The 24772-nt window shown below is 38.7% G+C and overlaps 1 protein-coding gene across 11 annotated transcripts in view; it reads left to right on the plus strand.

Annotated features, from left to right (window-relative positions):
• Positions 1-24772, plus strand: part of TACC1 (transforming acidic coiled-coil containing protein 1) — a 146886-nt gene that overhangs the window by 86655 nt on the left and 35459 nt on the right. For 5 of the 11 annotated variants that reach the window (XM_077152518.1, XM_077152519.1, XM_077152515.1 and 2 more), the window contains 3 exons: positions 18268-19375; positions 22921-22981; positions 24454-24661. In XM_077152518.1, coding sequence (XP_077008633.1) covers positions 18268-19375; positions 22921-22981; positions 24454-24661 — 1377 coding nt within the window. The remainder of the gene's footprint in view (positions 1-18267; positions 19376-22920; positions 22982-24453; positions 24662-24772) is intronic. The other 6 variants (XM_077152522.1, XM_077152517.1, XM_077152516.1 and 3 more) reach the window with 3 other exon arrangements.

The raw sequence follows: 24772 nt of genomic DNA on the forward strand, positions 1-24772 counted from the left end.
TATAGAAATGAGGCTAAGGCTGTGGCGCCATTGATTTTTCCAGCAGCACAGAGCAAGCATTTTTCTATGTCAGTATCTACTACAACATCATTTTTTGTTGTTGTTGTTTTGTTGCATGGGCAGGCACTGGGGATCAACCCAGGTCTCTGGCATGGCAGGTGAGAACTCTGCCTGCTGAGCCACCATGGCCCACTACAGCATGATTTTTAATCATTGTAACCATGGTCCTGTGTATTGTTTTTGTTGCTGGTTTCACTGAACTGGAGTAGGGAAACTTGTTGTTCCTTTATTTTGGAGGGCCTAGGGTACCACTGAGGGAAATGCTACAAAGTCTGAGTGCATGGGATTTGGCCATGAAACAGAAGCCACTTCTTCCATCACATGGAAAGAGAACCTTACTCTTGCTCGTAGTAAGAATGTATTTCTCTACTATGTGTAACTAACCTATAGCTTATGGGATATGTGATAATGTGATTAAATTTTAGTCTAGTATGAAAGAAGGCATACATAAAAATGTTCATTACAGGGCGGGCCACGGTGGCTCTGCAGGCAAGAATGCCTGCCTGCAATGCCAGAGGACCCAGGTTCGATGCCTGGTGCCTGCTCATGTAAAAAAAAAAAGGGTTCATTACAATAATGATCATAATTTAAAAAAAAATAAAAGGAAACCGTCAAGTTGCCTGACGTGACTTTAGTGTAATATGACTTTAATGTTCCTGTCTTTAGTTAAACAGAGACTGTTGCTCTCATGGAGCGTACATTTTCGGGTGGTAGGTGAAGGAGAAGTGGAACAAAATGCCAGGGCTGTCACCCTCACACACACACACACACACACACACACACACCATAATAACGTGTTAAAGGCCAAGGAGAAACACAAGGCAGAGGAAGCTGAGCACGTGCATGCACTGTGCTGTTTAAATTCTAGATTTTCTGGGAAGGCGAGACAGCTCTTTTAATTTTGTTTTTTAAGTTCCTGTTCTCAAGGACACTTCTCCATTGGAAAATGGTTTAATAAATATGGTACTGGAGTTGTATGATTTCATGTTTAATGGCATCCCCTAGAAAGCCATCACATGTGCCTGTTTAAATTTAAACTGATCAAAGTGGAATGAATTAAATTACAAATTCAGTTTCTCAGTCATACTGGCTGCATGTCAGGTCCTCAGTAGCCATGTGTGTCTAGTGGTACCTTGTTGGACAGTGCAGATTTAGAACATTTGTATCATTGCAGCGAATTCTACTGGACAGCACAGCCCTCAATTCTCTCTGTACATTAAAATCATCTTTTAAAAAGTTCCTCTGTACAGACGTCTTTACCAAATCAACCAAATGAAAGTCTTGGGGTAGGACCTAAGAACTGATTTTTTTAAAGCCCCCCCCTTCCACCCCCACCTTATGGTTCAGTTGCATTTGGGAACCATCGATCTAGATGCATCCATCTCCACCTTGGGAAATTCTGTCTTCCCATCTGTCTGTCAGGCACTCCTGCTTTCTCTACCACTGTACAGCTAACTCGCTCTTCTCTTCATGCTCTCCACTCCCTCTTCCCCCTCTCCCCCCATAGTCTGTGTTCTTTCATTTCCATTTTTAGACTGTCCTGCCATTTACACACCAATTTAACACTGGCTCTTGCAGTCAGACTTTGATTACCCTTCCTGTTTCTCTTGGAAAAATGTTTTATCTGATTACATCAATGTTATGTTCAATTGCCTCTGATCTCTCTATGACAGGCTTTGTGTACGGTTCATTTCCTGAAACAATTTTGGAAAGGATTCGAGTGTGTAGGGCACTGGCCCAGTCTGGGATGAAAGAGGAACCTGAAGCATGTTTTCCTTCGTACTGGAGGGGAGAGGGGCCTGTCTTGAACTTTCCAGGAACATATACGTTGCGTGTAGTTTTTAAAATTTTATAAACCGTGCATATTCATTGTAGACAAAAAGTTAGAAAACCCAGATAAATAAATGAGATGGTGCAGGGAGGAGGGAATAAAACTGCCTCTAGTTACAATTTGGGATGAGCTGTTTAAAATGCTGGTATAGTTTCTGTTTGACATGGTGAAACACTGGGATGTTGGTGACGGAAACACGATACCGTCAGTGTGATTACTACTACTGAATTGCATATTTGCAAGTGGTTAAAATGGGAAGCTTTGAGTTATATTTATGTTGCTACAATAAATAGTTTTAAAATACTAGTATATATTCTCCCAAATGTTTTTCTAGGAATAATTTTTTTTTTCTGAAAAGTCTAAATATATAGAAGAGGAGAAGAGCATAGTGAATCTCCATATACCTATCACTTAAATAAAATAATGAACATTTTGCCATATTTGTTTGTTCTTTTACTCTGAAGTATTTTAAAGACATGTCAGTTTCGAGGCCACGGTGGCTCAGCAGGCAGAATTGTCACTTGCCATGCTGGAGACCTGGGTTCGATTCCTGTTGTCTGCCCACGTAAAAAAAAAAAGACATGACAGTTTCTAACTGTACAACTCTCTTAGAAAATTCTCTTAGAAATAAGGGCATTTTCCCATATATCTATAAGACCATTGTCATACTTAATGCAATTAACCTAATTAATTAACCTAATGAGCATCATCTAACTCAGATCGCGTTAATGTTTTTTCCAAGTATCCCCCAGTGTCTTTTACCATTGAATCCAGACAAGGGCTGCATATTGCATTTGACTGAATTCAGACATTTTTGGTCTATTTTCATATATTAGTCTATTCCCACGCCACCTTTTTTCCCCTACCCTATTTTGTTTAAGACAGAGTGCCATTGTCTGTTTAATGACCCATCTTTATAATATAATGAGATGATAAATTGAGAATTAGGTCTAGAAACTTGGTTAGATTCAGGTTATGTATTTATTTTTCTTTAGAAAACTATAAAAAAAGAATTATTAGAGCCCATACTTTCCCTTCCAAGAAAACTGCTGCTTGCTCACTTCCTTTATTCCTTTTTCTGTCTCTCTCTCCCCTTTCTCAGGAGTTAGAAAATTCAAATAGTCCCTAAAGCTTCTTTTCAGTTTTACCCAAAGTCATTAACAGCTTATTTTTCCTTTCCATATGTATTAGGTCTTTATGTGTTTAATTAAGTACGGCCTTATTTCACCTTGCTTTTTTTCACTTAATGTGTCTTAGAGACCCTTCCCTGTTAGCACGTACAGGTCTACTTCATAGTATACCCCAAATGTGCCCTTGTATTATCGCACCTTAAATTATCTATAGTACCGTATTGATATTTTATAATGATATAAAAAAGTTTTTGGGTACCAATGCCACAGTGAATACCTCATCCTTGTACATATACATGTATTTGCTCTCTTTGTGAGCATAATATAAGCATAATTAAAATAAATTTCTAGCAGTGGAATTCCTGAGTTAAATAACTATTACTACATTGCCCTTCTGAAAGATTCCGTAATATGCATTTCTGCAAATGTGAGACTACATATATCCTTCTCGCCTGTCTACTGTCACTGAATATCATCAGTATTTTAATTTTTGAAAATCTGATGGGTTAGAAATGACATCCCATTTATTTAATTGTATGAAGGTGAGCATTTTTTTTTGGCTTCCTTAGTGTTTTTTTTTTTTTTAACATTTTCTGTTGTGGTGGTTATTGTGAAATATATATAAGCAATAGCGTTCCAAGTACATTTTAACAAGTAATTATAGAACAGATTTTAATGTTTGGTGTGGGTTACAGTTCCACGATTTTTTGTTTTTTCTTCTAGCTGCTCCAAGACACTGGAGATAAACAGAAATATCAATATAATGGTTCAGCAGTCACACTTATTTATTAAATCCTATCTTCTCTGTTATGCTCCTCCCTCTCTTTAAATAAAAGTAACAATTATCACTCCGGACTAAATGTGACTGCTCTAAGAGCTTACAATCTAGGCCGCAGTTTTCTTCTAAGTATTTTCTAAATAAGATCATAAAATATTTGCTTGTTTGTTTCCGGCTGATTTTGCCTGACCACATGTCCCACAGGTTCACTTATATCATTGTATGCCTCACAACTTTGTTCCTTTTTGTAGCAGCACCATGTGTGACCATTGTTTGCCAGTCTACTTCCCAGTCAGTGTATCATTCAAGCAGCTCTGTCTGCTGGGCCTCGCGTGTAATGTCCAAAGTCAGTAGTTCATGGACACTCTCAATTTTAGATAATTTCATTGTTCCCAAGAGAAAGATAACCGATAAAAAGTGAGCATCGTTTTCAAATACTTTTGGCTATTTCAGAATTCGTTTGCTTGCCTCCTCTCTCGTGTAGAATTTATTCTTAACTTCATTTGCTCAATGGATGGCACCAGGGAGGACACTGCCTTTTAAAATGGCAAATGAGGAGGAGGATTTTAGTTCTGGTCAAGGCTCTGCACCTACGTTTTATAAAATCTGTAAGACATGGGATTCTCTTTCTGCGTTTTCTCTTTAATTCTCCTTTTGAACCCATGCGGTTTTGTTTGTAAAATACTGTCACTTGGTGCAGTCGTTCATGCTAATGTTTTCCCCCTTTCCTTTCCTCACTTGTTCTCTCACTTCACGCTCTTTAGTCTTGTGAGTGGCAACTTACCTGGTGTACGAAAATGATCCTGATGTTTCCTGTACTTCTGGGGTGTCGCCGGTTCTCACAACATCTGACATACAAATGAGGCCAACCCAAGACTGAGTTCACTGGGCAGGCTGGTAATTTGGCTCCCCCTTTAAATAAATGTTATTTAAATTTTGTTATTTAGTTATTTAGAGAGGAAAAGAGCTTTGTATGGGTAGAGGAAAAAAGGTCTGCTGCCTGTCTTACCCACATTTCGACTGTCTCCTGACTATGTGCTATGCTCTTTACAACAAGGCTTGAACCACTCTCCATAGAAGAAAGAAATTTACTCAGGTTGATACCTTTTCCCAGGCAGACTATCCAAGTTACCCTTCCCTAACATACCAATGAACTGATGAGACCACCAGTTTAATACTTGAAGTGATCCTTGGTTCCCTTTAGAAACTAGTGCTCTACCTCCCCAGCTGATTCACCCTCTAATTCTGTTGTTGTTTAATGTCATGTGTAGAGTAGGGTGGCTGAATTTTTTTAAACAAACCTATTTGAATTTGTGTTTTAGTGAGTGTCTCCTCAAAAGTTTAGTCCACACTTAAAACTGCTCAAAATATTACAACCCCTGAGAGGTAACAAATTTTATTATTTGATGTTAAGATTTTTTTCTGAGTAGCTTACAAGATTTTAAACCCTACTGGGTGACTGAGGTGTGATTGAAGTTCTAACTGTAAAGTAATGAGAGCAACCCTCCTAAGGACTCTAAAGTGGTCTCCAAATAAAAAAAACCAAGATGTTTTTGTGAAACAAAAATAGTCTTCTGGAGCAGTAGTTTCTCAACATCAGGCCATGAAGAAGGCTTTAGGGTTTCTCCTGAAGGTAATTCATTGGCATAATTTTTCATTGAGTTCCGGGGGCTTTGTGGTCCCTATGAAATTTTCAGAGAACTGTTCCTAGTATATTATAAAAAGACATTCATTTGTATGTATTAGGGCTCAGATTTTGTTTTAAGGTTTATTGCTTAAGAGTCAGACTTCATATCTTAGACTTGATGTGAGGTTTTGGTGGTGGATTTTGAGGTCAGAGAAATGCCAGTGGGTATCTCTGTGAAAGAATCAGGAATCCTGTTCAAATTTTGGCAGTTTCTCACTTTACAAATGAGGCAATTTGTAAATGAGGGTTTCTACCCTCCCGAAAGGGAGAGGAAGTTATGGATAGATCTAAAAGGAACTTGTGGACATTATTTCACCAAAATGTGGGGTGAAGGATGGGAATCAAGCATATTTGGGAATACTACTAATCCAAAGTGTCATAGACATTGTTTTCCAAGTGGTTGCTGCTTTATCTCTTCTTAAGTAAGATTAAACATGTGAAAGCAGCTAGCCTAAGAGTCCTTAGGAGGGAACGTAGAATCCAGAATCCATAGGGCAGGCTGTGAAGCTGATGATTCCAATGGAGGGTCAGGACAAACTCCATAGGAGAGGCTCACCGGCTGAAGCAGGCAGTGAGCCTGTCTCTTCTGAATCCTCCTTAAAAGGCTTCCAGTGATTAGATTAAGCATCGCTCATTAAAGAAGGTGCTTCCCTTGGCTGATTACAAATGGAATCAGCTGTGGATATAGCTGACATATCATGATTTAATTCTATGAAATGTCCTCATAGCAAAAGACAGGCCAGCACTTGCCCAACCCGACAAGCAGGTGCCATCACCTGGCCAAGTTGACACATGACCCTGACCATGACAATAAGGTTGTATTTTTTAACCCAGCATATTTTCAACATACTGAAGTGTGAGGTAGATTGTTAAGCTGTTACCTTGGTCTTATAAAATTTGGTATTCCATACATTTTCTTTTAAAAATAGTAAAAAGAAGGAGGAAAATCTTTTTCTAAATTTATGCGTTCTTATCTCAAATGCATAAAAGGCATCCACTATTTTAGAGCACCGTGGGTGATTCACACACCTTTTACATTTAGAGAAGACGGATTATTGGAAGGAAGAGTTGCATTAACAGCAACAAATGTGGCGGAAGTGGAAATGTTGGTCTATTTTTGGATTCTCTCTGCTTTTGCTTCCAGCCACCTGTGTTCACCAAGCCACTGGCAGTGCTGTGCCTGTCAGTGTTGTCTAAACTCATCGAATTCATTCCAGGGAGGGAGCTTTTCAGCACCTGGAAGAAGATTTGTAGGAAATATGGGATTTTTTTGTGAATGTGGAAGGGCATATAGAGACAGGTTAGTTACATAACAGCAAAGACTGACAGCTGTGGCTAGAAATTCTTAAATGGTTGAAGATTGATCACTAACCTATTGAGAATTTGAGTATTTTACTCCTTACTGAAAGTTTCTTAAAATGTGATACTTGAAGTTTAGGTTCTGTTTTAGGAATGCATTTTGTATGTTGAGTCAGCTGGTTCTGGGGCACTTGCTAATAAATACAAATAAAATTTTACTCTAGCATACCTTTTTAAGTCCTGTGTATTTTTTTTTCCTTTTCTTCTCATTTTTATATTCTTACAACTCTTAAAACTGTATTAACTAAATGAAAAATCAATTCTCTACCACCTATTCCTTCCCACCTCATCAGGACTTTCTGTTGGTGACTGAAGGTACTAGACTGAGGTGGGGTCTGCAGTGACTCAGTAGGACTGGGCAAATTTATTTACCTGGCATCTTGCCTGAGCTGGTCAAGAAATAATTAGGCAAGGTGCCCTCTAGGCAGTGCTTCATCTCCCTGCTCCAGCTGGAGAACTGAAGCCAAGTGAGAGATGTTTGTTTACCTTCCTCAGTCCACCACAGTGGATGGACGGATGGACGGTATACTTCATGATGCAGCAGATAAGGCTCACCCAAACATTTCTTCAGTCTCTTGACTTCCATCCACATGATTGGATGTAGGAATGTGAAGTTGAGTAAAAGGAGCATGTTGCCGTAAACTGTTTCCCACAAGTTCCTTTGATCTCCTTCACATCTGATACTGCCCCTTAGAGATTGAGTGAGGAAGGGAGTGGGAATTAGGTGATGGCAGTGGGGGATGACACAGTTGTTAATTCTCCTTAGACTGTAAGAGCAATGGATGTCCACGGACAGTTGCTAGGTCTGGGCCAGCATTAGAACTTTTGTCTTACATTCAGATATGTGCTTTTCAAAATTTCTTTTTTCTCAGCTCTCAGGCTGCCTTGTTCCTACCCCAGACATTGTCACCTACATGCACCTGTCTAGAGTCTCAGCTTCTCGGCTTGGTAAAAGGAGCAGATAGAGATGGGAAAGAGAGGAAAGAATCTAAAAGGAGTGGATAAATGCAGAGGAAAGTAGGAAGGGTCTGCAGTTTTCTGATGAGTACTATTAGGACAGAAATAGATCGCTAGAAGGAGAGAGCAGAGGGACAGGTAATTCTTGTAGGCTTCCCCTGGTCTTTGGGAGGCATGGAATTGATGGTAAAGAAATCTGCATAACAAATAAGAACCCGAAGAAGTGACTGAATATAGAGACTAGTAGGAAGAGGGGAAAAGGACCTGCTCAGAGTCTGACCATTGATAGTTGGTAATGCTGTACTTTCTTCATCTTTAACTTTGCCCTTTCCTCTTAACTCTGGGGAAATAGTATGTGGTCTGGGATATTGGGTACTCTGTGATGGAGAATGGTGATAAATGCTTAGGAGTCAATGCCAAGGAGAAGAGAAATGGGAGAGAAATTATGTAACTTTTTAAAAAAATTGTTTTTATTGTGATCAGCTTTCAGTATCACAATCAAAAGTAGAATCTCTGTATTCATATTGCCCAGTTTAAACACTACGGAAATGATGCCATCCTTGTTTCTACCATCCCCTTTTTTTTTCTTTTGTTTTGTTACATACATATCTTTAAAGAAATTTGTAGATGTTATGTCATAAATATTTCAATAAGCATCTCAAAAATGTTTGGTCGTTTTTATACATAACAGTGAAGCCACTATCAGTCGTTTTCTTTTAGTTTAACAAAATGGTTAAAATTCATGTTTTATTTTAAATTGGGTCAGTCTCTTTTAAGTAAATTTTTTTAAGATATCAAGATCTAAAAATAAAATAAATTGAGTCCTGCCAATTTTATCTCTTTATTTTCTCTCTCAAATATTGTTTACTTCTCTTATTATTCATTAGTGCAAGCCACCAGAATAACATAATAACAGTTCTGCTTGCTCCATTTTGACCCCCTTCCACTCCTCCACATTGCAACTGGAGTGAGCTGTTCAAAACATAAATTGGATTACATTCCCCCTGCTTAAAAATTATTCGTGACTTCCTCCAGGCCCTCAGGGTGCTGTAACTACATCTCCTTTCTACCTTTTCAGCATCATTTCTACCCCCTTCATTTATTCAGTGCTCATTAATTAATATTTCCCTCCCCTACTATTCCCTAAACTGCACAATTTGAGACCTTGCCTTTTATGCTTGCTTTTAAGTCCCTAAGAGCTAGCACAGAGCCCCCAGTACGTAAAAAATTGTATTCAGATATTTGTTGAATGACCAAGTGAATCAATGAATGAAATAGATGGGCCAACCATCCAGAAAATATGCTTTGCGTATGATTTAAAGATTCTCACCATTTAATTTTTGTAAATCTCTTAAACATCTGTGTTCTTAGGTCTTCGTAATCAAAGGGACCTCAAGGATCTCTTAGCTCAAACTTTGTATTTGATCAGTGAGGAGCTAGGCCCGTAATGCGAAAGTGATTTGCTCAGTCCCTCAGCTGGTTAATAGCAAATCTACTACTATTGTTCAGGTCCTCTGGTTACCAGTCCAACTAGTGTCCATGATTGAATGTTCAGAGAGAGTTCAGAAACAAAGTTAGCAGAAGCCTCCGGGCTCTGCCTTCCCCTTATGATAGAAGCCAGTGCTCATCATTCCTGATGGACAGGAACCAGGCTTCTCTTTGCACCCATTCCATTTTTGGTTCGTTCTGTGAGTTTGTTCTTTCTTTTGTTGACTTTGAGTCTCCTTACCTCTAACAGGGATCCTTATTTTGTCCTCTGAAGCTAATATAAATCTAATCTCTTTAGCCTCAAGTAACCCTTAAAGTATTTGAAGACTTTAGCATGTTTCTTAGTTTTCTAGGCTAAATTTCTTAAACGAACTGTTTACAGACATAGCCATTTGATCCACATTCACCTAAGGGTATTCTTTTACAGGTCATGCATAAAATGCAGGATTCCCACACACCACCACTTACACCCTGAAATTGTCTGTTACAATTGATGATAGCACATTTTTACAACGGTACTATTATTAGTACATGGTTTAACTCAGGGGTCACTGCATACTGTAGTTCCATGGATTAAAAAAAAAATTTTTTTTCTGCTACCATCTATACAATCTTAACATTTCCCCTTTTAATCGTATTCAGGTACATATTTCAGTGCTGTTGAATGCATTCACAGTGTGCTACCATCACCACCATCCGTTACGAAAACATTTCCATCGTTCCAAACAAGAACCCTGTGTATTTTAAGCCTTAACTTCCCATTCACAATCCCTACCCCATCCCCTGGTAATCTATATTTTAGGTTTTGGCTCTGTGAGTGGTCTTATTCTAATTGTTTTCAAATCACTGAGATCATGCAGTATTTGTCCTTTAAGCTTTATTCCACCCAACATGATATCTTCAAAGTTCATCCTTGTGGTTGTATGTATCAGGACTTCATTCCTTTTTATAGCTGAATATTTCATTGTATGTATATACCACATTTTGTTTACCCATTCATCAGTTGATGGACACTTGGGTTGCTTCCAGCTGTTGGCAATTATGAATAGTGGCTGCTGTGAACATTAGTATGAAATACCTGTTCGAGTCCCTGCTGTCAATTCTTTAGGGTACATACCTAGTAGTGGTATTAACAGGTCATGTAGTAGTTCTATACTTAACTTTCTGACAACCCCCCAAACTGTCTTCCAGAGTGGCTGCACCATTTTACATTCCTGCCAGCAGTGAATTGATTGTTCCTCTTTTTCTGCATCCTCTTCCAACACTTGTTATTTTCCATTTTTTTTGAAGATATCTCATTGTGGTTTTGAATTACATTTCCCTAATGACTAGTGATGTTGAGCATCTTTTCCTGTGCTTTCTGGCCATTTGTATATCTTCTTTGGAAGATATGTTTAAGTCTTTGCCCATTTAAAAAAATATATGTGTTTTTATTGAGAAATATCCACAGACATACAGTGCAAGCATATTATACAGTCACTGGCTCACAGTATCATCAATAGTTGTGTATTCTTTACCGTGATCATTTTTAGAACATGTGTATCACTCCAAAAGAAGAAATAAAAAGAAAAAAAACACATACATCCATACCTCTTAACCCTTCCTCTCATTGACCCACAGTATTTTGGTCTACCCAGTTTTTACCCTTTATCTCTCCCTATTATTCATTTATTTTTATCCTTTTTTTTTTTTTGCTCATCTGATCATACCCTGGATACGAGGAGCATCAATTACAAGGTTTCCACCGTCACACAAATTGTAAAAGCTATATAGTTAAACAATCGTCTTTAAGAATCAAGACTACTGGAACACAGTTAAACAGTTTTGGGTACTTCCCTCTAGCTACTCCAATACACCATAAACTAAAAAGGGATATCTATATAGTGCATAAGAATAACTTTTAACCTCCCAACTCTGTTTGAAATCTCTCAGCTACTGAGACTATATTTTGTCTAATTTCTCTCTTCACCCTTTTGGTCAAGAAGGCTTTCTCTTTACCATGATGCCAGGTCCCAGGTCATCCCTGGGAGTCGTGTCCCATGTTGCCAGAGAGATCTACACTCCTGGGAGTCATGCCCCACGTAGCAGGGAGGCCAGTGAGTTCACCTGCCAGTTTGGCTTAAAGAGAGAGGCCATGTCTGAGCCACAAAAGAGGCTCTCCAGAGGATGACTCTTAGGCAAAATTATCAGTAGACTTAGCCTTTTGTTTGCAGGAATAAGCTTCATAGGGTGAGCCCCAAGATTGAGGGCTCAGCCTACTGAATTGATTGCTCAGCCAATTGAATTGCTTGTGAGAATATCAGGAATTCCCCAGATGGGGAAGATTAATATTTCCTCCTTTCTCCCCAGTCTCCCAAGGGGACTTTGCAAATACTTTTTTATTCTCTGCACACATTACTCTGGGATATATTGGGGCATCATATTAACCTGTGCAAACCAACAAGATCCCACACCCTATTCAAGATTCCATGTAACAGTGGTGTTCCAGTAAACTGAACATACAGGTTAAATAAATAATGTGCTGCCCAAAACATAAATTTTGCACCAAATAAACATTCTTACACAGAGGTTGAAGTTTGAAAACATGCGCCATATCATCCTTTACTCAATATTCTGATTTACCTTAGTCCCATCCAGATTAGCTTCATTCGTATCTCTAGACGAAGTGGGATCATTTTTTCAGCTTTTTCTTAACAGTTACTGAATGGGGTAATGCTGACTTATAGCTTTAATGCTCTAACTCTGAGTCTCAGGTATCACATAAATACCCTTAGTTTTAGGGAATGACCAGGTTGTACACAAATAGCTGAGAGTCAGAATTTAGAAATATCAGTTACAACTCCTAAATATAAGTGACTGTTGTAGGGGCTTACAATCCAAGACCCTTTACAATAGGCCCCAACATGATAACCCATGCTCTTGACTTCAATTCTCTGAGTTTGTATATTATATTTAATCCATATGAGTGAGTCATAATAGTATTTTTCATTTTATGTTTCTGACATTTTATTCAATATACAGTCATTAAGATTCTTTCACGTAGTTGCATACCTTACAGCTTCATTCCTTCTTGCAGCTGCTTAGTAGTCTGTGTATATAAACACCACAATTTCCCCTTTCATTCCTCAGTCATTGTACTCTTAGGCCACCTGCATCCATTGCGAATCTGAACCCTGCCACCATAAACACTAGTGTGTAACTGTCCATTTGTGTTCCTACACTCAGTTCCTCTAGGTATATGCCTAGCAGTGGGGGTGCAGTTTTTGCCAATTTTTAAATTGTTATTTATCTTTTTGTTGTACGTTGAAGAAATTCTTTATATATCCTAGATATTAGTCCTTTATAGGATATGTGATTTCCAAATACTTTCTCCCATAGTGTAGGTGGTGGTTGTACTGTCATAATGAAGTCCTTTGGAGCATGAAAATTTTTAATTTTGATGATATCCTATTTACCTGTTTTTTTCGTTTGTTTCTTGTGCTTTGGGTGTAAAAGTCTAAGACCTTGCCTAACACAAGGTCTTGAAGGTGCTTCCCTATGTTTTCTTTTAGGCGTTTGATAGTTCTACCACTTACGTTAAGGTCTTTGATCCATTTTGAATTTATTTTTTTATATGGTGTGAGGTAGGAGATCCAGCGTTCCCAGCATCGTTTGTTGAAGAGACTATTCTTTCTCAGTTGAATGGTCTTTGTCCCCTTGTCAAAAATCAGTTGGCTGTAAATGTGAGGTTTGATTTCTGAGCTCTGAATCCATTCCACTTGTCTTTCCTTGTGCCAGTAGTACCATGCTGTTTTGATTACTGTGGCTTTGTAACATGTTTTAAGATCAGGAAGTGTGAGTCTTCCGACTTCATTCTTCTTTTTCAAGGTAGCTTTAATGTTTGAGTAACGCTTATCCTTCCATATAAATTTGATGATTGGCTTTTCCTGCAAAGAAGGTTGTTAGAATTTTTATTGGGCTTGCATTGAATCTATAAATTGCTTTGGGTAATATTGACATTTTAGCAGTCTTTGAATCCATGAAAACGGAATGTCCTTCCATTTATTTAGATCTTCTTTTATTTCTTTTAGTAATGTGTACAAGTTCTGTGTACAAGCTCTTTTCATCCTTGTTTAAATTTACTCCTAGATATTTGATTCTTTTACTTGCTATTATGAATGCAATATTTTTCTTGATTTGCTCTTGAGATTGCTCATTACTAGTGTATAGAAACAGTGCAGATTTTGGGGTGTTGGTCTTGTTCCAGCTACTTTGCTAAACTTATTTATTCTAGTAGCTTTGTTGTAGATTTTCAAGACTTTCTAAATATAGGATCATGTCATCTGCAAATAGTGAAAATTTTACTTCTTCCTTTCTGATTTGAATGTCTTTTATTTCTTTTTCCTGCCTGATTGCTCCAGCTAGAACTTCTAGCACAATGTTGAATGACAGCAGTTACAGTGGGAGTCCTTGTCTTGTTTCCGTTTGTAGAAGAAAAGCGTTTAGTCTTTCACTATTGAGTACAATGTTTGTTGTGGGTTTGTCTTATGTGCTCTTTCTATGTTGAAGAAATGTGTTTCTGTTGCTATCTTTTGAAGTGTTTTTATCAAGAAAGTATGCTGGATTTTGTCAAATGCCTTTTTTGCATCGGTCGGTATGATCATGTGGTTTTTCCCCCTCAATTTCTTAATATGGTGTATTATATGAAATGATTTCCTTCTGTTGAACCACCTGTTTTGGTTTGCTAATGTTGCTAGAATGCAGTATTCCAGAAAAGGATTGGCTTTTATAGAGGGGATTCATTAGAAGTTACAATTCTAAGGCTATGCAGATGTACAAATTAAGGCACCAAGAAGAGGAATCCTTCTTGGAGGAAAGGCAGCTGGTAGCCGAGTTCCTTTCTCACGTGGTGTTCTAGTTTGCTAGTTGCCAGAATGCAATATACCAGAAACGGAATAGCTTTTGAAAAGAGGAATTTAATGAGTTGCTAGTTTACAATTCTAAGGCCGAGAAAATATCCAATTAAAACAAGTCTATAGAAATGTCCAATCAAAGGTATCCAGAGAAAGATACCTTGGTTCAAGAAGGCTGATAAAGTTCAGGGTTTCTCTCTCATCTGAGAAGGCACATGGCGAACACAGTCACAGTTTCTCCCTCAGCTGGAAGGGCACATGGCGAGCACAGCGTTATCTGCTAGCTTTCTCTCCTGGTTTCCTGTTTCTAGAAGCTCCCCAGGAGGCGTTTTCCTTCTTCATCTCCAAAGCGCTGGCTGATGGACTCTGCTTCATGGTGCTGCAGCATTCTCTGCTCTCTCCAAATCTCTTATTCTCCAAAATGTTTCCTCTTTTATAGGACTTCAGAAACTAATCAAGACCCACCCAGTGGGTGAGGACATATCATCACCTAATCCAGCTTAACAACCACTCTTGATTAGGTTACATCTCCAGGGAGATGATCTTATTACAGATTCAAACATACAGTATTGAATAGGGATTAATCTTGCTTTATGAAATGGGATTTTGATTACCACATGGCTTTTCTAGGGTCCATACATCCTTTCAAACCAGCACACCTGGGAAGGCACATGGCAACATCTGCTGTCCTTTCCCAGCTTCTGGTTTAGAACTGCTCTTTCAGCTCCTTTGGGTCCTTCTGGCATCTCCTGGGGCATTTTCCTTGGACATCTCCAAACATCTGTGTCTTTGCTTTCTCCAAAATATTTTCCTCTTAAAGGACTCCAGTTAGCTGATTAAGACCCACCTTGAATGGGTGGAGGTCACGTCTCCATGGAAACAACCTATTCGAAAGATTCCACCCAACAGCAGTTCTGCCCCACATGACTGTATTAGAAGGTGGCTTTTCTAGGGTATATGACAGTTTCAAACCAGCACACCATGCTTCATACCTAGAATAAAACTCACTTGATTGTAGTCTTTACTTACTTTAATGTGCTATTAGATTTAGTTTGCAAGTATTTTTTAAATTTAATTTATTTTGTGTTATCAAACCAAAACAGCATACAAACGTGAACATTTTTAACATTCTGTGTATGGTGAACGATCAATGACTCAAAATATCATCACATAGTAGTATTTCATCACCATGATAATTACTTAGAACATTTGCATCACTCCAGAGAAAGAAATAAAAAGAAAAAGCTCACACATTCCATACCCCTTACCCCTCCCTCTCGTCGACCACTAGTATTGCCATCTGCTCAATAGATTTTAACCTTTGTTCCTCCTATTTTTATTCTATACCCCTTACCAATCCCTTTCATTGTTCACTAGTATTTCAGTCTACTCAATTTATTTTAACATTTGTTCCGCTATTATTTATTTGTTTTTAATCCATATTTTTTACTTATCTGTAATATTGTATATAAAAGGAGCATCAGACACAAGGTTTTCACAATCCCATAATCACATTGCGAAAGCTGTATCATTATACATTCATCTTAAAAAAATATGGCTACTGGAATACAGCTCTACAGTTTTAGGCATTTCCCTATAGCCTCTCTAATACACCTTAAACTAAAAAGTGGATATCTATATAAAGCGTAAGAATAACCTCCAGGATAACCTCGCGACTCTGTTTGAAATCTCTTTACCACTGACACTTTATTTTGTCTCATTTCTCTCTTCTCCCTTTCGGTCAAGAAGGTTTTCTCAGTCCCTTCTAGAATTTCTGTCCCGTGTTGCCATGGAGGTTTATGCCTGGGACATGCCTGGGAGTCATGTCCCACGTAGAGAGGGGGAGGGCAGTGAGTTTGTTTGTCGTGTTGGCTGAGAGAGAGAGGCCACACCTGGGCAACAAAAGAGGTTCTCTGGGGGTGACTCTTAGGCCTAATTTTAAGTAGGCTTAGTCTACTTAAAATTAGGGGATACGTTGCATATGAACAAACCCCAAGATTAAGGGCTCGGCCTGTTGATTTGGTTGTCCCCACTGCTTGTGAGAATATCAGGGATTCTCCAGATGGGGAAGTTGAATTTTCCCCCTCTCTCGCCATTCCCCTAAGGGGACTTTGCAAATATTTGTTTTTTTACTTACAGTTCAAATCACTCTGGGATTTATCTGGACAAATCTACAAAATCTCATGCCCTGTTCAAGGTTCCATGTACTTATAGTGTTCAATTAAACTGTCCATATAAGTTATATTAGGAAATAGTTTGCAAGTAATTTGTTGAGGATTTTTACATTTATTTTCATTAAAGAGATTGGAAAGGACAACCATTCTCCTTGTAGAGTTGGGCATAGAGAGAGAGAGGCCACATCTGAGCAGCAAAGAAGCTTCATGGAAGCAACTCTTAGGCCTTGTTATGAGTAGTCTTACCTTCTCCCTTATATGAACTCTTATGAAACTCGTTTCATAAAAGCAAGCCTCAAAATCCAGGGCTTGGCCTATTTTCTTGGGAGTCCCCAATGGTTGTCTCCCTCATTTTTTAAAGAGTCTTGCCACATATAAAATTCTTGGCTGGCAGTTTTTTGTCTTCAGCACTTTTAAGTATTTCATCCCACTGCAATCTTGCCTTCTGGCCAATCATGGTTTCTGGTGAGAATTCGACACTCAACCAAATTGGGACTCCCTTGTACATTCATGTTGTTTTTCTCTTGCACTTTCAGAACTCTCTCCTTGTCCATAGTATTTGATAGTGTGAGTGTAATCAGTATATGATGGGGTATATTTTTTCTTTATTTTTATCCTGTTTGGTGTTCTCTGAGCTTCTTGGAAGTGCATTTTCATGTCTTTTGCTAAGCTTGGGAAATTCTTTGTCATTATTTCTTCAACTATTCTTTCTGCCCCTTTCTCTTCTTCTTCTCGAATCCCATTATATGTTTATTGGTGTGCTTTATAGTGTCCCGTAACCTTCTTAGGCTATTTTTATTTTTAATATTTCTTTTTCTTTCTGTTCCTCAGCCTGACTTATTTTAAGTATCTTGTCTTCAAGTTCACTGATTCTTCTGCCAGCTCCAATTTGCTCTTCAGACCCTCCTGAGCATTCTCCATTTTAGTTCTTCCTAGGCTTTTGTTTGTTCCGTTGCTTTGGAGTTCCCCTGAAACAAGAGTTTGACTGTCTCTTGCTTCCCAAGAGACAGACCTCCCTCTCTCAGGTATTTGAAGCTGGCAGGCCTTTGTCCCAGATCTTCCACCTCTGAAGTTTTTTTTGTTTTTTTTTTTTTTGTAACATCCCTTTTGTTATCTCACTGCTGTTGCCTGGAGGGTAAATTCTGGGAGGAGGGTCACTCCTGGAAGGACTTTCCCAAGTCTGTTTTTCCCAGCCAAGACCAAGCCAGGAATTCATGAAGTCTGGCTCCAAAATGCCCTAGGAAGGGGATCAGGACAGCTACCAAAATATTCTCCAAGGTCTTCTCAAAGCTGAGCTTTCTTCATCCGGTCACCCAAAGCAGCTCTTCAGCTGACGGTCTCCTGCAGCCCTGTACAATGTGTTCTTTAACTCTCTACCACCTCCGCCCCAGTCTGGGGAGGGTTGAAACAATAGCTGACACTGCCTTTATCAGGCAAGGTTGAAACCAGGGCTGCCCTCAGAGCCAGAACCCAGGGATCCTAATTTGATAATCGAAAGTCTTGATCAGTGTCCACCCCTGACTGCGATGAAGTACTAGATCTTCATCCCACCATTTAAACTGTTGATGTCTCAAGAGTCTGCCAGGCCAATCTTAATTTACTGAATTTTAGCATTATGTTAACATATTTTACAGCAGACCCATGTTCTATTTAGTCTTTATTTAAATAGCTCTATTTATTGAAATTATTATTAGTATGAGCTTAGATAATGTACATGTACCCTAAGACAAGAAAATTCATTTTGGGGTTTAGTGCCAGATGCTCTGCCATCCTAGTCAAACATTAAGGATGCTTACTAAAAGCAAAAATGAAAGAGCTTCCTGTTTGCATATGTGAATTCAGGTAATAGAGAATATTTACCAATGTCAATGAGATAACTCTTTAATCAATGGCCTTTGTGTTTCATTTTAGAATCACAAGAAGATGATGAACAACTGGTAGCAGAAATGGTTGAAAAATGTTCCATGGAGACTTGCTCTAGACCCTCAGAAAATGAGGTATCACAACAGGCTGTTGATTCTCACTTAGTCAAGGATTTCAAAGAAGAACCTGAACGTGATATAAGCAGAGTTTCAGTGGTGAGGCCATTTTCTATAGAAACTAAGAGTTCCACAGATATCCCACCAACTCTTGGAACAGAAGCAGCTCATGGCCTTGTAACTGTGGTCTCAGATGAGTCTTTGCCCTTCACCACCCCAGAAGCCATCCAAGACAAGATGGTGACAGAAGACAACATGAGGGTTACACTTGAGGCTTCCACAGAAGCTGATCTAAAAGCTGGAAACTCCTGTTCAGAACCCATACTCAACAGAAGCAAGCTAAGAAAGCCCAAACCACTCTCTCTGAAGAAGAAACTAATTGGTGGAGAGTTCTCAGAAACTGAAACAGCTCTCCCCAAAGCATCCTGTCAGTTCAATCCTGATGAAGTTGATGAGAACACAAATCCTTCTTTGCTCAGAGGTGTCAAGATCCAAAAATCTCCCACTGAAGTTAAAGAATCATCAAGCACTCCCAGTAGTGACACCAATGACTCAGGTGTTGAGCTGCTAGAGGAGTCAAGGAGCTTACCTGAGAAACTTGAGTTTGATTTCACAGAAGATGTGGAAAATATAGAGGCCAGGAAAGCCCTTCCAAGGAAACTTGGCAGGAAATTGGGTAACAAACTGACTCCCAAGATACAAAAATGTGGCATCAGTAAGCCAGTAGATGCCAAAGGTGTAGAGCAGCCGACAAACCCAACAGCAGCAGATGCACCTCTGCCCCATGCACCTTCCAAGCTGGATCCTAGTCAGTGGGACAACCCCAACTTTAATCCCTTTGGGGGCCACTCCACTTTGCAGAATTCCCCACCCCTCTCCTCTAAGGGTTCTTATCACTTTGACCCGGATAACTTTGATGAATCCATGGATCCCTTTAAACCAACTGCAACTTTAGGAAGCAGTGACTTTTGTTCTACCACTGCTAGTCATGTTAATGAAATCTTAGAGTCACCCAAGAAGGCAAAGTCGCGTTTAATAACGTGAGTGACGATGGGTGTTGGGTGTTGTATTCTGTGTACTCTCTGTGAGTTTGCAGCCACCTGCCTTTGGTTTAAGTTAGCTACACTTATCTTTGAGGTACAAGGGGGCCAATACAAAGCTCATAACTTTGTGTTGCAGTCTTCACTTTTTTGCCTATTGCTTGTTTGGAATCAAAAATACCAGAGATTTCCTTCTTAGATTTTTGCCTTGATTTTGAATCCTTGGCTTATTCAACTGGGCTCTTTTTTTTTTTTTTCCACTGTGGCTATTTTCTGTCTGTTTAAGAAAAAGAATGTTGCGGGGAGAGGGAAAGATTGGAGAGAAACAGGTAAAGATTTGATAGTTTTCAAAAATCCTAGCTGAGCTGTCAGGAATCTCTTTACTTACAAAATCCAAGTCTCAGTGCTAGCCACCATCTATGGATAAAAGAAAAATTCCAAGCCTACAGATTACCTAACATCAATAGCATGCAGAACATGATCTGAAAGGGTCTTCTGGAAGGCTTAAACAACATGCTGTAATTTAAAAGTTGGTGAGAATTCTTTGTCTCTTTGCATAGTTTCTGGCTCTGTCAGTAAGGATGCGAATTTCCAGTAAGAATCAAGAACATTTAAAATGATGAGCTAAATTAATTAGTTAGTCTTTGTTGTGTGTTGTCTTCCTCCAAACCTCAATGTTTCTGCTGGGAATCCTGGAGCCTCCTTTTATAAGGTCTTCAGGAATTCTCAAAGGAATCATTTTAGGCCATATTCAATATCAGGTTTCAGTTCACCTTTGTTACAGGGCTACCTTATCCCAGAATTTAAGTTGAATAGATGACGATCTCTCTCTCCCTTTGTGCCCTATGACTTTTTACTCAAAATTAGATACAAAAAAAGCCTAGTGACATGGAAGATAAAATATGAAAAAGGAAGGTGAGAAGGTATGTAGTATTTCTAGTTGTCACCGTAGATCAGTCAGGGAAATACTTTTCAGCATTATGACTTAAAGAAAAAAATGACAGATGGTATGATAATTATAATACAGAGAAAGGAAAATGTTTAGTAGTTTGAAAACAGAAGTATTGATGTTAGAGCCGAGAAGGTTAAACAATGAAGGAATCAATTGTTTGACAGCCTGAAAATATCCGCCAGAATGTCTGAGGGGAATGAAACGTCATCAGTAGCTTTTGATCTGTTCATTAAGCTATGATTATATATGCATGGTTAAAATATTGCTCAAGTGTCCTCCAAGTGCTCTTTTGTGGCTTTAAGGTTGGTTACCCATGTCTAGGCAGCACTCACGGCGTGCTTTGGGAACACTGCTGCTTTCGTGCTTTCTCCTCTAAATAAGGAATTCTTCTGCCTACCAAAGATGATATGGAGTCACTGGGGAGCCTTCATTTTGGTTTTATGATGAAGATATATAGCCAATACATTCGTGTCTGTGAGTAGATAAAATTAAATCTGAGCCAAAGGGAGTTCTTTATTTTCATTATGAGAAGCATTTTCTCTAGAGTCAGCCACCTTCATCTGGTAGCGTTTTCACCCGTCCTGTTTTTGGCAAATGAACTTTTTGATCTAATGTACCTTGTCGATTTTTTTCATTCTTATGCAATCAAAACTCTTGTCGTTTTGCTCTTTCTACATGAGGGATGGTGCTAGACCTCTTGTTACACTCAGATTTTGGTTAGCAAATCCCTTCACTTGTAGGAAAGGCCAAAAGTATACATGTGGTAGAATCTAGTGGGGAGTTAGGAGTTCTGTTAACAAGTTACCTGTGTGGTTTTCAAAAATATGCATATGATTGGCTTCTCAAATTCTTCTGTGAAATTAGGACTCCAAAATATGATTGGTATTTTGCAGACCAAATAAGATAAATGGTTAGGAAGTCATTTTAGACTTCTTAGTGATACACACCTACAGTAGATAAAAGCAAATGCATTTTCAACTGTATTTTCATTCATGCATTGCCTTTGGTTTGAATGATGAGGAATTTAAGAGTAAATGTGTTCAACAATGATGCTTTAGTTTTATACATTTACAAATATTTGCAAGTTTACTTTCCATCTATAAATTGGAATATGTGGCATTTCGGAGTGCTTCTACTGCTCTCTTAGTCCCTCAGAGTTGAGGCTCCTGATAACGATTCACTCACCAGTGATGACATTCATGTATATGACATTTTAAATTTGTATCTCACCTCAGAGAAAGAACTTGACAACCTTTACATCTATCAGAGTAGAGATAAATATCCCAGCCTTTACATGATCTTTTTCTTCATCTGTCTGTCTCTCTCCTGTCTCTAATCTTGTTGGTGCATCAGGACTACTGAACAAGTGAAATTTCTCTGTTTTCTGTTGTAAGTACTCTGGCTGTTGTTTCTGTTTGTCTCAGACTGGTGGCAGCTTCCTCTCCCACCCCTTCCCAACCATCTCCATAGCATGTGGCTTCCATTTCTGAGTTTGATCTTCTGATGATTCTTTTGCATTTCATTTGCCACCTCACAAGTCAGCTTAGCCTTGCAATTGTTTGTACCTAAAGGAATGGGGGATCAGCCTTCCCACCTTAGGTACAAGAGCTTGCACTCGCTGGCTTTAGCACGCATCACGTGGCACTTTGACAATACCAAATACTGGTTTGGCCCCACGAGCAGCAGTTTGAGGGGCTGTTGTACTATTTAAGGTTGGAAATAATAGACATTTTTTATAAGATAAGACTTCTGGCTTGGAGCAGGGAATAAATTGTACCATGTCAATCCAGCTTGAGCTTGGCAGTGGAATTGGGGGCGGGGGATGCCCTTTAGTAACAATGTGCTTGCCTTTTACTTTTCAACAGAAGAGGAGAAAATTGCCAATAATGATTTTTTTATGTGTGTCATTGTGGTGTTTTACTAGAAATTTTAAGTTCATTAAAATAGGGCAGAATCTGAATTAATCCTAGAATCATAAATTATGTGCTAGTCTAAAACTAACAGGTGGTCGGTGCTTTCCCCAGTTCTGGGCTTTAAACAGTACATGGTGTTCATCTTCCATCTTGCTATTTAATAGGAATGGTAACAGATTTTACAAATATTTTTAGTTTTACACTTCTGTTGACTGCAGTTTTTCTTCTCTGTTAGCACACAGGTCTAGACCGAGCTGTTTTATCAGACTTCATGGCTTTTAGTGCAATAAAGAATTTTTAAAAGACTGTGATTAAGCGTGGTGATTTTTGTGATGACTATCAAAGGCAAGATGAACAGAACCTATCTAGGTGCCAGGCTGCTCTCTGAAAGGCTTTGGTGATGTGCAGTCAAAAACAGGAGAGGTCAGTACTGGTGCTTAACAACCCACAGAAGCAAACAAGGCAGTCTTTTCAGAGAGTGACCTGAGCAGTAGTTCTTTACTTACCCTGTCCCTTGGGAGAAGATTCAGAGCCATAAATGTGTCTAAGATGTAGATGTATGATTTGCGTGGTGCTGTACGCTTTGGCTTCTATCTGCACACATTGCTGCCTGCTCCATCCCATCCCTTGGAAGGAGTCAATGTGATTCCAAACAAGCCTGTTTTTTTTTTTCTTTCCAGGAGTGGCTGTAAGGTGAAGAAATACGAAACTCAGTCTCTTGCTTTGGATACGTGTTCTCAGGTAAGTCTGTCTGTTTTCAGAATGTATCTCAGACCAGTGGCCTCCAAACTGGAGTACACACCCCCCCCCCCAGGGGTCCAGGACGACTTTTCAGTGGATATTTGAATACTACCCTTAACTTCCTAAAGTGATCCAAGAAGACCCTGAGGACGAAGGGACCCTTTTACAATTACCTTTTTCCCAGTTTTCTTTTTTTGATAAAGGGTATCTCTCATTGTTTCTAAATCTTAAATTATTGTCTACCACAAGATGTCAAAACCTCAGAGGTACCAAACAAAGGAAAGATTTGAAATTTCATGTCAGTTCTCAGAAGGTGATAGACCAGATCATTTTTACTGAAGTCAGATGGTTTTCCAGTTCCTGGCTTTCAACAAAATAGGATCTGAGTTGTCAGCTGGTAGATTATTAAAAGTAATTTTTGATGATAGAATTTTTTGGTTTCTAACTTGGAAAAGGGTCAAAGAATTGAGTGGCATTTCTATTAAAAAAGTTCCTTCTATTTCATCTATTTGTATAAATAAGGTTTCTTATTGATTATAATTGTAAAAATGAAAACTGGGAATATAATTGATGCTGACCATTGTTTCATTCTAGCAATAAATAATATTCATCTATGACTACATGAACTAACTGAGAAACACAAATAAAAAGATCAAAAACCCAGGCCCATCTGATTGTAGTGAGATCCATTGTTTAATAAAAATTTATGTTTGAGACTACTTATCAAAGTTTGCGATATTTTGAAAATAAATTGTGCATTAGTAACTACAATGTTAACTCTCCAATAGAATAAATGTTAACACTTAGAGACTTACAGTTATAGAAAAAAGATTTTTTTTTAAGTTTTTGTAATAGAGAATATGACAAGAAGACCTTTAAAAGACTTTCATGCATATAGATGTATTTGGTGTAAATTTTTGATGAAAGTAGAGTGGAAACAAAAAATTCAGAGAGGAAAAAGAATGATGAAAAATTTCTGACTATTAAACTTTTGTGTTTTTTAAATGAATCATGGGTTATCAGTAGAATAAATCATGGGTTATCAGAATAACTACTTAAATTCAGCAAGGTCAGTATTTGGAATATATTAGGAATTAAATCCTTTGCAGTTGTTTAGACTTAGGCTTAAAAAGTTTTAGATGTCGCCTTAGAATACGACGAAGTGTGTAGGTTTTCATATAAAAAATTGAGAATATATGAGCAAAAACATTGAAAACCATTGTCTTAGAGCACTTAATCTGCTTGCTTATCTATTTAGGCTAGAAAAGCTCAATTTATCAAACCCAAGATTCAAATACAGAAGCTAGGTTCTAGAAAAACACAGCATTTGATGAGAGAAAGACTCCAGCTTCTCTCCTTGCTTCATACCCAGATCTGAGGTTAGCTGCCAGCTGGCTGAAGTAGCTCCTCCTCTCCGTTTCCCCGTTGTTTGTCCCTCTAAAGAGTAGCATCTTATCTGTTGCGTATCCCAGGATGAAGGAGCAGTGATCTCCCAGAATTCAGACATTTCAAATAGGGATGGCCATGCCACCGACGAGGAGAAGCTGGCGTCCACTACATCTGGTCAGAAACCAGCTGGGGCCGAGGTGAAAGGTGAGCCAGAGGAAGACCTGGAGTACTTTGAATGTTCCAATGTTCCCGTGTCTACCATAAATCATGCGTTTTCATCCTCAGAAGCAGGTACGAAAGCATATCTTCGTCTTTCTAATATGTATAAACGTAGAGATGCCTGAAAGCCTAAAGCAGGAGCGCCTGAGATTAGAGAACTGGGTCAGCTGACAGGTAGACTGG

Source organism: Tamandua tetradactyla, chromosome 3, assembly GCF_023851605.1.
Source record: "Tamandua tetradactyla isolate mTamTet1 chromosome 3, mTamTet1.pri, whole genome shotgun sequence".
NCBI lineage: Eukaryota > Metazoa > Chordata > Mammalia > Pilosa > Myrmecophagidae > Tamandua > Tamandua tetradactyla.